The 13,278-nt window shown below is 41.5% G+C and overlaps 1 protein-coding gene across 2 annotated transcripts in view; it reads right to left on the bottom strand.

The window, feature by feature from the left end:
* The window catches only part of cnsta (consortin, connexin sorting protein a), a 45,768-nt gene that overhangs the window by 2,838 nt on the left and 29,652 nt on the right, over positions 1 to 13,278 (bottom strand). For both annotated transcript variants that reach the window (XM_034075275.2, XM_034075282.2), the window contains 6 exons: positions 11,142 to 11,223; positions 10,144 to 10,165; positions 9,870 to 9,924; positions 8,143 to 8,699; positions 7,501 to 7,692; positions 43 to 193 (listed from right to left, as the gene is read on the bottom strand). In XM_034075275.2, coding sequence (XP_033931166.1) covers positions 43 to 193; positions 7,501 to 7,692; positions 8,143 to 8,699; positions 9,870 to 9,924; positions 10,144 to 10,165; positions 11,142 to 11,223 — 1,059 coding nt within the window. The remainder of the gene's footprint in view (positions 1 to 42; positions 194 to 7,500; positions 7,693 to 8,142; positions 8,700 to 9,869; positions 9,925 to 10,143; positions 10,166 to 11,141; positions 11,224 to 13,278) is intronic.

A 13,278-nucleotide genomic window follows, 5' to 3' on the forward strand; every position in this document is an offset into this window, starting at 1 on the left:
TATACAGGTCTTTAACCTTTGGGAAATAAATGAAAAACCCACCTTGTTCACAGCCATCATCGGAGACTTTGAAGCGGACGCGTCTTTTGGCCGGGGTTTTGTCCGGTCGGGGTTCTGAGCCGATCACACTCACGTCTTCCAGACACACAGGACGCCTCTTTAATATGGACACCAGGCCAGAGGCAGGAGACGCCTGACAAGAAAACAACAGAAATAAAACAAAGATGTTAGGAAGTTCAGACAATTATGTTGACATAACATAATTTTCATTATATAAAAATACAGATGGATCTCTGTTCATATTCATACACATCACCAGGCATGTCCACCAGGTGTCAGTAAATCACACAATCAGCAGCTTTAAATCTCTATCAGTCAGGCTCACAGTACAATGCACTGCTTCCTTTGACAGAAGTTATGCACATTAGACTTCCAACTCTTATCCCAGGCTCAATGCAAAGTGATACAATACGTATAGGATTGCAAATGAACTTTGGCCATCGAGGTCGGGCAGAGTACCATTCGTATTTTGAAACACTTCACATTACATCATGTATCATAATGCTATCATCCAACTGCTGCCAGACAGTGAGATAACTCTGCTCACAAGGTTGAGCTGAATGACAAATGTGAAAGTAAAAACACGATTTGGTGACTAAACTTTAATGTCAATTAACCTTTGGATGGGAAGCAGATTAAAATATGAGAATCTGTTTAGTACTATGACCTTTGTACTATATTTGTTACAAACACATGTTTTTAAGTCTGTAGTGAAATAAACACATCTGACGCAATAGTCTTGATATGTAGTTGGTTTCTTTATAGTTTGAAAAACACAAGGCCATTTTTTTGAAAAAGTTATAGACCACCAAAACAGTGAAAGATATCTTCTTTATACAGTGGGGCAAAAAAGTATTTAGTCAGCCACCAATTGTGCAAGTTCTTCCACTTAAAAAGATGAGAGGCCTGCAATTCATTCTAGGTATACCTCAACTATGAGAGACAAAATGAGAAGGAAAAAAAATCCAGAAAATCACATTGTCTGATTTTTAAAGAATTTATTTGCAAATTATGGTGGAAAATAAGTATTTGGTCAATAACAAAAGTTCATCTCAATACTTTGTTATATGCCCTTTGTTGGCAATGACAGAGGTCAAACGTTTTCTGTAAGTCTTCACAAGGTTTTCACACACTGTTGCTGGTATTTTGGCCCATTCCTCCATGCAGATCTCCTCTAGAGCAGTGATGTTTTGGGGCTGTCGCTGGGCAACTCCCTCCAAAGATTTTCTATGGGGTTGAGATCTGGAGACTGGCTAGGCCATTCCAGGACCTTGAAATGCTTCTTACGAAGCCACTCCTTTGTTGCCCGGGTGGTGTGTTTGGGATCATTGTCATGCTGAAAGACCCAGCCACGTTTCATCTTCAATGCCCTTGCTGATGGAAGGAGGTTGTCACTCAAAATATCACGATACATGGGCTGAAGTCGAATAGTCCATTTAGCTTAGGAACCTTCCTAAAGGAGTGAAATGACCCGGAAGTCCCTCAGTGGCAGCCATGATAAGTGCCGTTCGAATTCTCTAGAATGATGAGAATGATAGGAAAGGAGGTTTCAAACTTCCTTTATAACCTCCTTTAGCTTAGGAACCACTGGACCTCCCTAACCGACAGGAGAAGCGAAAATGCTGCCCCACAATGCCTTGCAGCCGCAGCATTTGCCGTCACTCAACAGTCGGCCGTTCACGGAAACAACCGATTATGACCGAGAAATGATATCATGAAAGTTACGGTGCTTATTAAGCATTTTAAAACATAGGTGGTAAGTTGCCAAAGTGCTTTGTTTTGAACGTTCATCAGTATTATAATCAAAAAGAGAAATATGAACGTTAGTTTTCACTGAAATTATCAAATAAAGTCAACATTTCAGTCTTTACTGAGCTGTGTGGGGTTTGTTCAACTTTTAAAAGATGTTTGAATGGTGATATACACAGTGATAGATGTTAAGGACTAACGTTTATAATAAATACATCTGTATTGATTTTAAGATCTTTAGTTCATACAATCATACGTAGGCCTATTGGGATCATTTGTATTAATGTGGACCGGAGGGAGAGGGGGACGAGCAGAAGTTTCACTTTCCTTTTGTATTTCAATTCCAACTTTGGTCCTGAAGAATATGTTTCTCTGTTGTCCACGTTCATAAAGCAAAGCAGCAGCATCAGAGCACGGTGCAGAGTCTCTAGATGAGTTCACAGTAGTCCCTCGTTCTTATTAAACATCCATGTTGTAGTCCGCTGTATAGAAAACTGTGGTTTCCCCACAGCAGCAGACGCACACAATGACGTCCGCTGGCGCATCATAAACACGTCGGATAGTGAAAGTGCATTCGGATTTTCTAAAGTACCGCAGTCTCTTCTCCTAAGTCCTTTTGAATTCTCCTATCCACTATCCCTTAACCCCGTGACGTTTCACTCAGAGGTCAAGGAATAGACGATAGGGTTAGAACTTAGGAGCTGATTTTTAAACAATCTGACTGCAGCCATGGCCCCATTAATTCTTTCCTTTCCTCAGTCGTCCTGGTCCCTTTGCAGAAAAACAGCCACAAAGCATGATGTTTCCACCCCCATGTTTCACAGTAGGTATGGTGTTCTTTGGATGCAACTCAGCATTCTTTCTCCTCCAAACACGTCTAGTTGAGTTTTTACCAAAAAGTTCTATTTTGGTTTCATCTGACCATATGACATTCTCCCAATCCTCTTCTGGATCATCTAAATGCTCTCTAGCAAACTTCAGACGGGCCTGGACATGTACTGGCTTAAGCAGGGGGACACGTCTGGCACTGCAGGATTTGAGTCCCTGGCGGCGTAGTGTGTTACTGATGGTAGCCTTTGTTACTTTGGTCCAAGCTCTCTGCAGGTCATTGACTAGGTCCCCCCGTGTGGTTCTGGGATTTTTGCTCACCGTTCTTGTGATCATTTTGACCCCACAGGGTGAGATCTTGCGTGGAGCCCCAGATCGAGGTAGATTATCAGTGGTCTTGTATGTCTTCCATTTTCTAATAATTGCTCCCACAGTTGATTTCTTCACACCAAGCTGCTTACCTATTTCAGATTCAGTCTTCCCAGCCTGGTGCAGGTCTACAATTTTGTTTCTGGTGTCCTTTGACAGCTCTTTGGTCTTGGCCATAGTGGAGTTTAGAGTGTGACTGTTTGAGGTTGTGGACAGGTGTCTTTTATACTGATAACGAGTTCAAACAAGTGCCATTAATACAGTTAACGAGTGGAGGACAGAGGAGGCTCTTAAAGAAGAAGTTACAGGTCTGTGAGAGCCAGAAATCTTGTTTGTTTGTAGGTGACCAAATACTTATTTTACCGAGGAATTTACCAATTAATTCATTAAAAATCCTACAATGTGATTTCCTTGATTCTTTCCCCCCATTCTGTCTCTCATATTTGAAGTGAACCTAGGATGAAAATTACAGGCCTCTCTCATCCTTTTAAGTGGGAGAACTTGCACAATTGGTGGCTGACTACATACTTTTTTGCCCCACTGTATAACAGAAAAGCTTCCGGTAACACTTTATATTAAGGTACACAAATTAACCATCAACTAGTTGTTAATTAACATGCATATTAGCAGTATATTGGCTCTTTATTAGTCATTATAAAACACTTATTGATGCCTTATTCTACATGACCATATTCTACAAGTAATAGGCATTAGTTGAGAGTTTTTCCTCAATAACCCTCTAATTAGTGCTTATTTAATTGCAAGTAAGGAAGTTGTTGTACATGAGTTTTGTTCTTAATATGCTCTGCTCAATATGGGCCTAATAAGCCAGTAGTACCACAAGAATAGTAATTCTCCCATAATAAGACTTAACAAATATGATCTATTCTTATGTAACAAGACATGAAACTATAAGTATTAATTGTGTCTAAATAACTCAAAATTAGGTATTTATATCTAAGAACATGTTCCCTATTTTAAAATGAAGTCTTGTTCATAACCAATAAGCCATTAGTTTGACTCTAATTGACCTGAACAGGTTCCCTATTCTAAAGTTGCCTCCTCTTCACACTTTGTAAACATTATAGCACACACCTACTGAAATTAACCTCAACAGTACATGAACAAAGTAGGCTCACGGTTGACATATCTGTTTTATTAATGAACCACTAAAGAGAGATCATTCAGACACATACAAAACATGTCAAGTTTCTCCAAGGCAGAGAACACATATGCAGCCTGTACTTTTTAATAAAAACCGATTTTTAACAGATTTTATGTATTTGTGATCATACTGTGGGACCTGCTCTCTCTGTGTAGTAGCCTACTGTCTCAGTGTGAACCTAAATTAAACAGCCAGACAAACTCTTTTGAGAGCCAGGGAATGAGCAGCCATGCTCTTTTATTGACTTATTTGCAGTCCACTGACATTCAAACGGAGTGAAACTATAAAAAAAGAAGTTACAAGGCACTTCATGATCTCATACATGCAAGTGTAACATACACAGATTAACACATAGGACCGCTAAGTGTAAACAAGGTAAATATAGCTCATGCTAGCTGTGCAATAAGCATGTTGTATACAGGCTAGTATGGCTAACGCTAGCATGTATGCTAACGCTAGCATGAATGCTAGCGCGAATGCTAACGCATTTTCTCATTGTGTTTAAACATCTCCAAATGTCATCACATAAACACAATACATGTTACTTACAGTGTAAGTGTAAGGCTTACACTTACAGTCATTGCTTTCTGACGGACTTGACCCATTACTCTTCAGGTTGCATAGGGAACATTTGTAGTACTTCCTGTAGGCCTACCCGGTTTCCTAACCTTCAGTAGGCCTATACATTTTACAAAATTATAAATGTGCAAATATGAAACATACAGGTCAATATCACCTTGCTATTGGTAGCTGAACTGTCAATACCCCAAAACATATTCTTATAAATTAGAGTCAAACTAATAGCTTATTGGTTATGAACAAGACTTCATTTTAAAATAGGGAACATGTTCTTAGATATAAATACCTACTTTTGAGTTATTTAGAAACAATTAACACTTATAGTTTCGTGTCTTGTTACATAAGAATAGATCATAATTGTTAAGTGTTATTATGGGAGAATTACTATTCTTGTGGTACTACTGCCTTATTAGTAGGGTGACCAGATCCCAACAAACCAAATGTGGGACAAGGAGTATGGTTGTGTGGGACACCCTCTCAACAGCACCCCCCAACCCCCGGGAAAAAAAAACGTAACAAATATATAACAACAGAGCAGAAAGTGAAGTCAAAATGCAGTTTTTTAATAAAGAAAAGTAAACTAAGGCTAACCAAGGCAGCAGGCATTATTCACTTCAAGTGTTTAGAAATGCATCTTCTTAATTCAACTAGTGTATTACCTGTACAAGTAGGCACAACATAAATTAATAGATAAAATAAAACCAACACTGGCCAGGAGGGAACAGAAGCATAATAATACATAAAATAAAAAATAGCTTTCAGTTGTGTCCATCACAGCAACAGAAGGTGGGCCCCCACACACAGTGTGTGGGCTATTTTGTCACCTAGAACCACTGGTGTCTTTGACTCTGTCAAACATCTCTCCACAGAGGCAGGGGCAAGCACATCTGTTATTATGGACGCTGCTTTTGTACGACCACATGACATTTTCTTTACTATCTCAGAGTCTGGAAAAATGGTCGGCACTAGCTTGTTACCAGTCATTTGACCGGTATGAATGGGAGTGTTGCACTATATGGTAAACACTGGTTATTTCTGCTGCTGGTACCTTGTCTGAGTGGCCATCATTTTTTGGTTTGAGTAGGAATGTCTCCATAGAGTGGGATGTCTCTTTTTGAGCGACACGTTTCTTGTGAGAATCGCATTCTCTGTGTCTTTTGACGTCGTATTCACTGCCATGTGAAATTTAAAAATTACTCTTGCAAAGATTGCAAAAAACTCTCTGAGAGTCGCCCTGCACTGGCTTCACCCACGGGTAAGTGTCTTCCCAGTCTTTGTTGTATGTGCATCTTCTTTTCTTCTTAGCTGTAGTTTCAGTTTCCTCCATTTTCCATAACCTGCTGCTTCGCCTGCGTTCGTTGTTGTTGTTGTTTGGCGGGGTGGGGGGGTGTGTGAGTGAGTTACTCTCATTGGTTAACACTTGACCAGCACCCGCCGTGTGTTACAGTTTGATTGACAACAAACACAGCCCCCTGATGATAGCCTTCCCTGCTTTCTCAACAGCCATGGGATGAATCTGATTTTAAAGAAAAGCGTTTTAGCCAATCAAAATGAGATATGCGGGACATCGTCTCAATTTGCGGGACGCACCAAAAGTCGTGAAAATGCTGTGCAGTCCCGCGCAAAGCGGGACATCTGGTCACCCTACTTATTAGGCCCATATTGAGCAGAGCATATTAAGACCAGGCTACAACAATTTCCTTACTTGCAATAAATAAGCACTAATTAGAGGGTTATTGAGGAAAAACTCTCAACTAATGGCCTATTACTTGTAGAATATGGTCATGTAGAATAAGGCATTAATAAGTGTTTTATAATGACTAATAAAGAGCCAATATACTGCTAATATGCATGTTAATGAACTAGTTGATGGTTAATTTGTGTACCTTAATATAAAGTGTTACCAAGCTTCCAATAAGATACGTTTGAATTCCGCACCTTGAGTAGACCAATCACAGAGCTACCTACTGAGTACTACAGTACTGCTGCCTGAAACATGTCTCCCAGGCTGCACTTCATCCTATATTTGATGAAAGCAGGCCACTTTGTGCCTCAGTTCTTTCTGTCCCCGCTCCAGATGCTGAGCATCTCCCAGCAGCTTCCTCGCTTTCATCTATGTCTCGACCTTTCTCTGTGAGTCATGTAACCAGCACTTAAAACCAATGACATATTACATTTTAATTCAATATAAAAATGAAGCTTTTTATCTCACAACCATAGACTGTATGCTCACAACCCACCGCACAGATAATTTTAAAAAACAACAACAAAGAAACCAATCAAGACTCTGACATCGCAGGGGCCTGACATTTCAGTTCTCCAACTTTTACCTCACTATAGAAGAGTTTAATGTCAATGTGGCTTCCATATCCGCAAAACTAATCTAGTCTAAAGTACAACAGTAATAGCTATGTAATACCATGAGGGCTGCTCAACAGGGCATGGTGCTGTCCATTATAAAGTGCCAGGATGGGCAGAAACAGACAGAAACCTTTGTGGTCATCAAATTGCCAGTTTCTTTTTTAAAGTTGCGTTTTATTAGTGTGTATGAATAGTTATATAGTATTCTAGACTTTTAGCTTGTGTTATCTTTATCGTGAACATAATGCTATTACCACAGGCAGCCCTAATGCATGCCAGCACTTAAATAAAATATAAATAACCAACAAATCAAATCAATAACTTGCTGAAAAGTCCAACAAGGTTACTCTCCCTTACCAATCCACAGCAGAGCAAGATAAGATACACACCTGCTGTACAGTGATGAGTTTAGCCATGTCGTCCAGTGAGGCAGCTTCACTGATGATTTTAATTTGCTCCACTTCGTACTCTTCCTCTTCATACTCCTCCTCCTCCTCCTCCTCCTCCTCCTCAGCCTGCTCCTCCAAACGATCCCCTTGAGGGAGGCGGACCTCCTGGGGCAGGCCGGTTTGAGTGCTCTCCTGCAGTCACAATGAAATACCAACATAAAGTTATGATGATACTAATCCCTTTGTGTTGCTCTACTCTCTATTGACCTGCTATAACAACACTCTGATGGAAGCCATTAAAACCAAGGCTCTAAACTAAGTGATAGGGAGGTTGTTCCCAGGAAATAGTAAGGAACAGAGGAAGTGATACAATTTATATTTAGCATGAGCAATACTGATTCATAATATAGATAGAGGAACTAAGTGGTTAGAATGAGCTCCAATCATCATCACAACTCTAAAAACCTTTAGCAATGCAAACCTTTCGAAACCAGTAAAATATATACGGTAATGGTAGTTTAACAATGTAGTTCCAGGATAGCAGAGTTTAAAATAATTACGAAAACAAAATAACTAACAGTAAACGACAGACTTTAAAATATAAATTGTATTTCTCTTAATGTAATTGGATTGGTTCTGTACCTGGGTCTCCTCGCGCAGCTGCTCCTCAGCATGGGCTTCCTGCTGTAGCTCCACCTCTGCCCCACTGATCAGAGTCTCCACTGGGAGAGCTTCCTGACACCAAGGAGCGTCTCTTTTCTTCTGCCTCTCCTTCTCCTCTTCTTCCTCTCCCTCCTCCTCCATCGCTAAGACCTCGGCTGCCTTCTCCAGGTCACTCTCCTCTTCGTCTTTTTTTGCTTCCCTTTCCTGTGCGGGACCTAAATCTCCTCCCTGCTGCTCTGCAGGCTTGGACTGATCCATTTCTCCATCTGTAGAGGGGTGTAGTCCATTTCCAATGACTGACGTGGTCTGTTCTACCCCTCCTTCTGCCTCTCCTACCTCACCGTCGCTGCCTTGCTTGACGGTCAGCTGATCTCCATGAAAACATCCTTTCCTGTTCAGGTCTTCCCTCTCTCTTCCTGAGGTCTCAGGGGAATCGAGGTGATCCGTCAAATTAATGGAGGGGACGACCGGAGGGCTGCTCCGAGGGGAGGAGGAGTCATGGCCTCTCGGCTCCATCCATTCATCAACTTGATGGACTGGATGATTACAAAGAGACACAATGGGGTAGGTATTAAAGGGTCAACAAGAAAAAACTTGTTTAAGGCATCACAATAGAATTTGATTATTTTATTAATCCTAGAGGACATTTGGCTTCACACTCTGTCCCAGGTCGGGGCAGTTTATGTATCACACCAACCTTCGACTGATTGCAGGATGGAAGAGTTTCACTTATTTGTTTATGTTTTATAAATTATTTCTAATCTTACCAAAGCAATTACAACCGAAATGCAGTTGAGAGGGACTTGTGTATTTAGCGGTATTGTATTTTCTTTTCAAACAAACTAAATACTTAAAAGGACATATCTCTGAAAAAAAATCTCCCTATGTGTAACGGAGGTGATCTCTGGGGCCATCGATCTCGGCCTCCGTTACGGATTGTATAGCTTCGTTGGTGGCAAAGTGTATGTAATTTGTGCATCCGTTTGTCGCGATCTGTCTGTGTTTGAATTTGTCTGTCTCTGTTTCCTGTTTGTGTTTGAAAAGTGTTCCCCCTCCCATTTTGTCTGTTGCTGCTGATTGTGTTCACCTGGTGCCCTGTGTTGTCTCCTCCCCCCTCACCTGTGTCTTGTTGGCTTGATTAGTCTGTGTGTATTTAGGCTCTGTTTTTCCTGTTTGTGTGTGTGAGATCCTTGTGGCTGCTGACTGTGTTCAGGGAGGACAGTCATATTGAGGCTGTGAATCATGTGCCCATGAGGAATAAATGCCCACACCGGGTTATATTTGTACTCTCTGCTTCTGCCTTCTTGCTTGGTCGGGCCGCTCAATTGTCAGCTTCACACTATGTTAATCTAATCTAGTCTGTTCAGTCTCTCCACCAACGCTACTGAATGTACCCATTTAACACATTCACACAGTACGAAACCATCATAGTTCACCCTAATGCCTTTATTTATATACATTTCACTGAGTGAGAACCTACAAATTATCCCAAAAAATAATTCTCATGACTTAGAAGGGAGTTTTTTTGAAAAATACTCTTATTTTTATTATGCCTTAGCCAAATGTCCTAAAACCGCATATGAATTACATTATAACCAACCACCCTTCTGATGAGCAGGAACATTAATGTTTGGCTTAAGGTCCATTCAATACCTTTTCTTACACTTTCTACTTAATCAGGACATGACAATAATACAATCACTCACCTGAGGTACTTGAAGGCAGCACACCACTTTGTTCAAAGGTAGGCCTCAAAGGACACTGTACACACAAACGAAAAAATGTAACACACGCGATACCACTACACGGTTTAGTAATATGCAAGTTACGCATTATTTAAAAATGTAACCTATGGCAACATGCACAGTGAACTAAAGAGAGGTGTGTATTTAAAAATCAACGAGTCATTTGAAATGCACATTCATTCTATGTACATTTTCACTTTCATACAAAGACACAAATGAATGACTAATGTCTCACCCCAGCATCTGTAGCTCCTGGTCTGTAAACAGAAGAAAAAGAGACACAGTGAGATTGGGAGAGGATTGAAGGTCTGTTCTAGGTTTTAGTAAATGAAGACGTGAAAGATGGGTGACCCTTCTCTACTCATTCAATCTAATATTAGCTCAAACACATTTCCCTGGCTAATACAATATGTGTGTGTGTCTGTGTCTGTGTGTGTGTGTGTGTGTGTGTGTGTGTGTGTGTGTGTGTGTGTGTGTGTGTGTGTGTGTGTGTGTGTGTGTGTGTGTGTGTGTGTTGTGTGTGTGTGTTAAGAGAAGTGAAACCCTAGTAGTGTGATAGCTCAAATGACTGAAAGTGCAGCAGCAGCAAATGGACATATGTTTTAACTATCACTGCAGTGCCACACACACACACACACACACACACACACACACACACACACACACACACACACACACACACACACACACACACACACACACACACACACACACACACACACACACACACACACACACACACACACACACACACACACACACACACACACACACACACACACACACACACACACACACACACACACACACACACACACACACACACACACACACACACACTTAATTGTATGAGATGAAATCACACATTTGGAAATATTTCACCAAACACACCTTACCATATTGTATATAGAAAGAGTGACATTTGGGTAATAACTTTAATATGGACTCCTAGCTATAGTAAGGGGAGAACATCACACACCATTAAGTATCTGTTTAACTCTCACAGAGGTTTAGGAAGTAGAGTTTAGAAAGACAAAAAAGGCGACACATTTATATTTTCACAAAGTAGCAGAGATATAACAGGTTATAAGATGCTAAGTGAAGTTGCTTTGTTCAGCATCTCATAGTGAAAGTAACTGCTGCATATAGAGCTGTAAATAATGTGCAAATGATATATTTTCATTAATTTAAAGCCCTGAAAGAGTACAAACACAAACATGCATGCCAACTGACCGACTGTGTGTCTGGCAGATGTTTTTAAGAGTGTCCAGATGTTGAGTTTCCAGGTCGGAGGAAGAACTTCTACACTGACTCTCTAGAAGATGGAGACACACAGAGAGACACAGGCAGGTAAAAGCATTGTTACAGCTACGAGGAAGACACTAAGAGCATGTTCTCCTGTAGGCAATACAATTATGAACGTAATGTAGGTCCATATCTTATGGAATTTAAATGATACGATCAATAAAACTATATTATGAGGATCCCATGTACGAGACACAGAGGCTGCAGTCATACAGTTGAATAGTTCTATTTCGTCCCTACTGACCGCCAGAGGCGGTGCTTTAAGCACTGGATATGTCCATCGCGCGCATGCGCAGCTCGAGTATCAATAACAACAAAGTCACCTGTGACCCACGTGACACCTGCTATATCAGCCGGTGTCGTCAGAGGATCTGTTCCTTTCATCTTCTCGCTGTGCGAGGGTACCGTGGCTACATTTTTGTAGCCTACAGCGTTCAGGTTTGAACGTTTGATCTGAGGGATTTCTCTGCAAGCAGCTGGCCACGTGCAGCTTCGCGACTGACAGTCGGAGATACGGGTCGTTAACGCGTCCTCCAGGAGCTGTGGCCGGCTGTGCAGAGCCTCGACAGACAGGTTTGTGTCAGCTTGTTGCTGGTGATGGCTGTGTTCCCGCACCCTCTCCCAGCCAAGTTGTCCTGATTGCCGTCTTATTATTTGTTTGGCTTAGACTTTCTGGTGACGACAGTGTTCCCGCTTCCTCTCCCATAAAGTTGCCCTTATGCTCTTTTGAAAGTTCTGCTTGTGGCGTTGTGCCCGAGCTATCATTAGCATTTGAGTCCCAGCTTTGGCTGTGTCCCTCATTCAATTTACTATGGAAAGCCCAGAGTGTCATACTTTAAACCCGTTTTTTATTTAGATGCAGAGAGTAAGGTAAGTACTTTCTATTTCTTAGAAGCTATTATCTGGTCTTAACATTTGTGTTCTGACTTGGTCGCTTGATTGTTAGCAGCAGCCGCTTGGCTAACACCTTGCTGTTGAGCTTAACTATTAACTCAGGGCAGTGCTCCCGCTCCCGGTAACATAGGGTTTGATTGCAGTAGTGCTAGATCGTTGTATTACTGCTCCTAGTACTAGACTCCTAGCACTAGGATGATATGCAGAGAACATCTTCACTGCGGGTGCTGTGTGCTCTGCATGTGCGGAGCATGGTACTGTAACCATGGCCTACGGTTCTATGTGGGCTGTTCTCTTTCTTAGAAGCTAATTATCTGGTCTTAACATTGTGTTCTGACTTGGTTGCTTGATTGTTAGCAGCAGCCGCTTGGCTAACACCTTGCATGTACTGTTAAGCTTCATTATTTAACTCAGCCGGTGAGGGCAGTGCTCTCGCTCTCGCTCCCGGTAAACGCATGGTATGGTTGCAGTAGCGCTATATCGTTGTATTTACTGCTCCTAGTACTAGACTCATAGCACTAGGACGATATGCAGAGAACAATCTTCACTGTGTTTGCTGTGTGCTCTGCATGTATGGCCATTAAGGAGGATTTCATCCTCCCAATATTATATTGTCTAGTGGGCAGCCGTTTGGCTGACACTTTTAGGCACCGGCCACAGTTACTACTGTAACTAAGGTTCTAAGCCGTAAGTACTGGCCATAATTACTACTGTAACTACGGTTCCAAGCCGTGTAAGTACCGGCCATAGTCAATACCGTAACTACGGCTCTAGGCTGTGTAAGTACTGGCCATAGTTACTACTGTAACTACGGGTTTAAGCCGTAAGTACTGGTCATAGTTACTACTGTAACTACGGTTCCAAGCCGTGCAAGTACTGGCCATAGTCAATACCGTAACTACGGCTCTATGCTGTGTAAGTACTGGCCATAGTTACTACTGTAACTACGGTTCTAAGCCATGTAAGTACTGGCCATAGTTACTACTGTAACTACGGTTCCAAGCCGTGCAAGTACTGGCCAGAGTTACTACTGTAACTACGGCTCTATGCTGTGTAAGTTCTGGCCATAGTTACGACTGTAACTACGGTTCTAGGCCGTGTAAGTACTGGCCATAGTTACTACTGTAACTACGGTTATATGCCGTGTGAGCCCTGGCCATGGTTAACCAAA

Source organism: Pseudochaenichthys georgianus, chromosome 3, assembly GCF_902827115.2.
Source record: "Pseudochaenichthys georgianus chromosome 3, fPseGeo1.2, whole genome shotgun sequence".
Lineage (NCBI taxonomy): Eukaryota > Metazoa > Chordata > Actinopteri > Perciformes > Channichthyidae > Pseudochaenichthys > Pseudochaenichthys georgianus.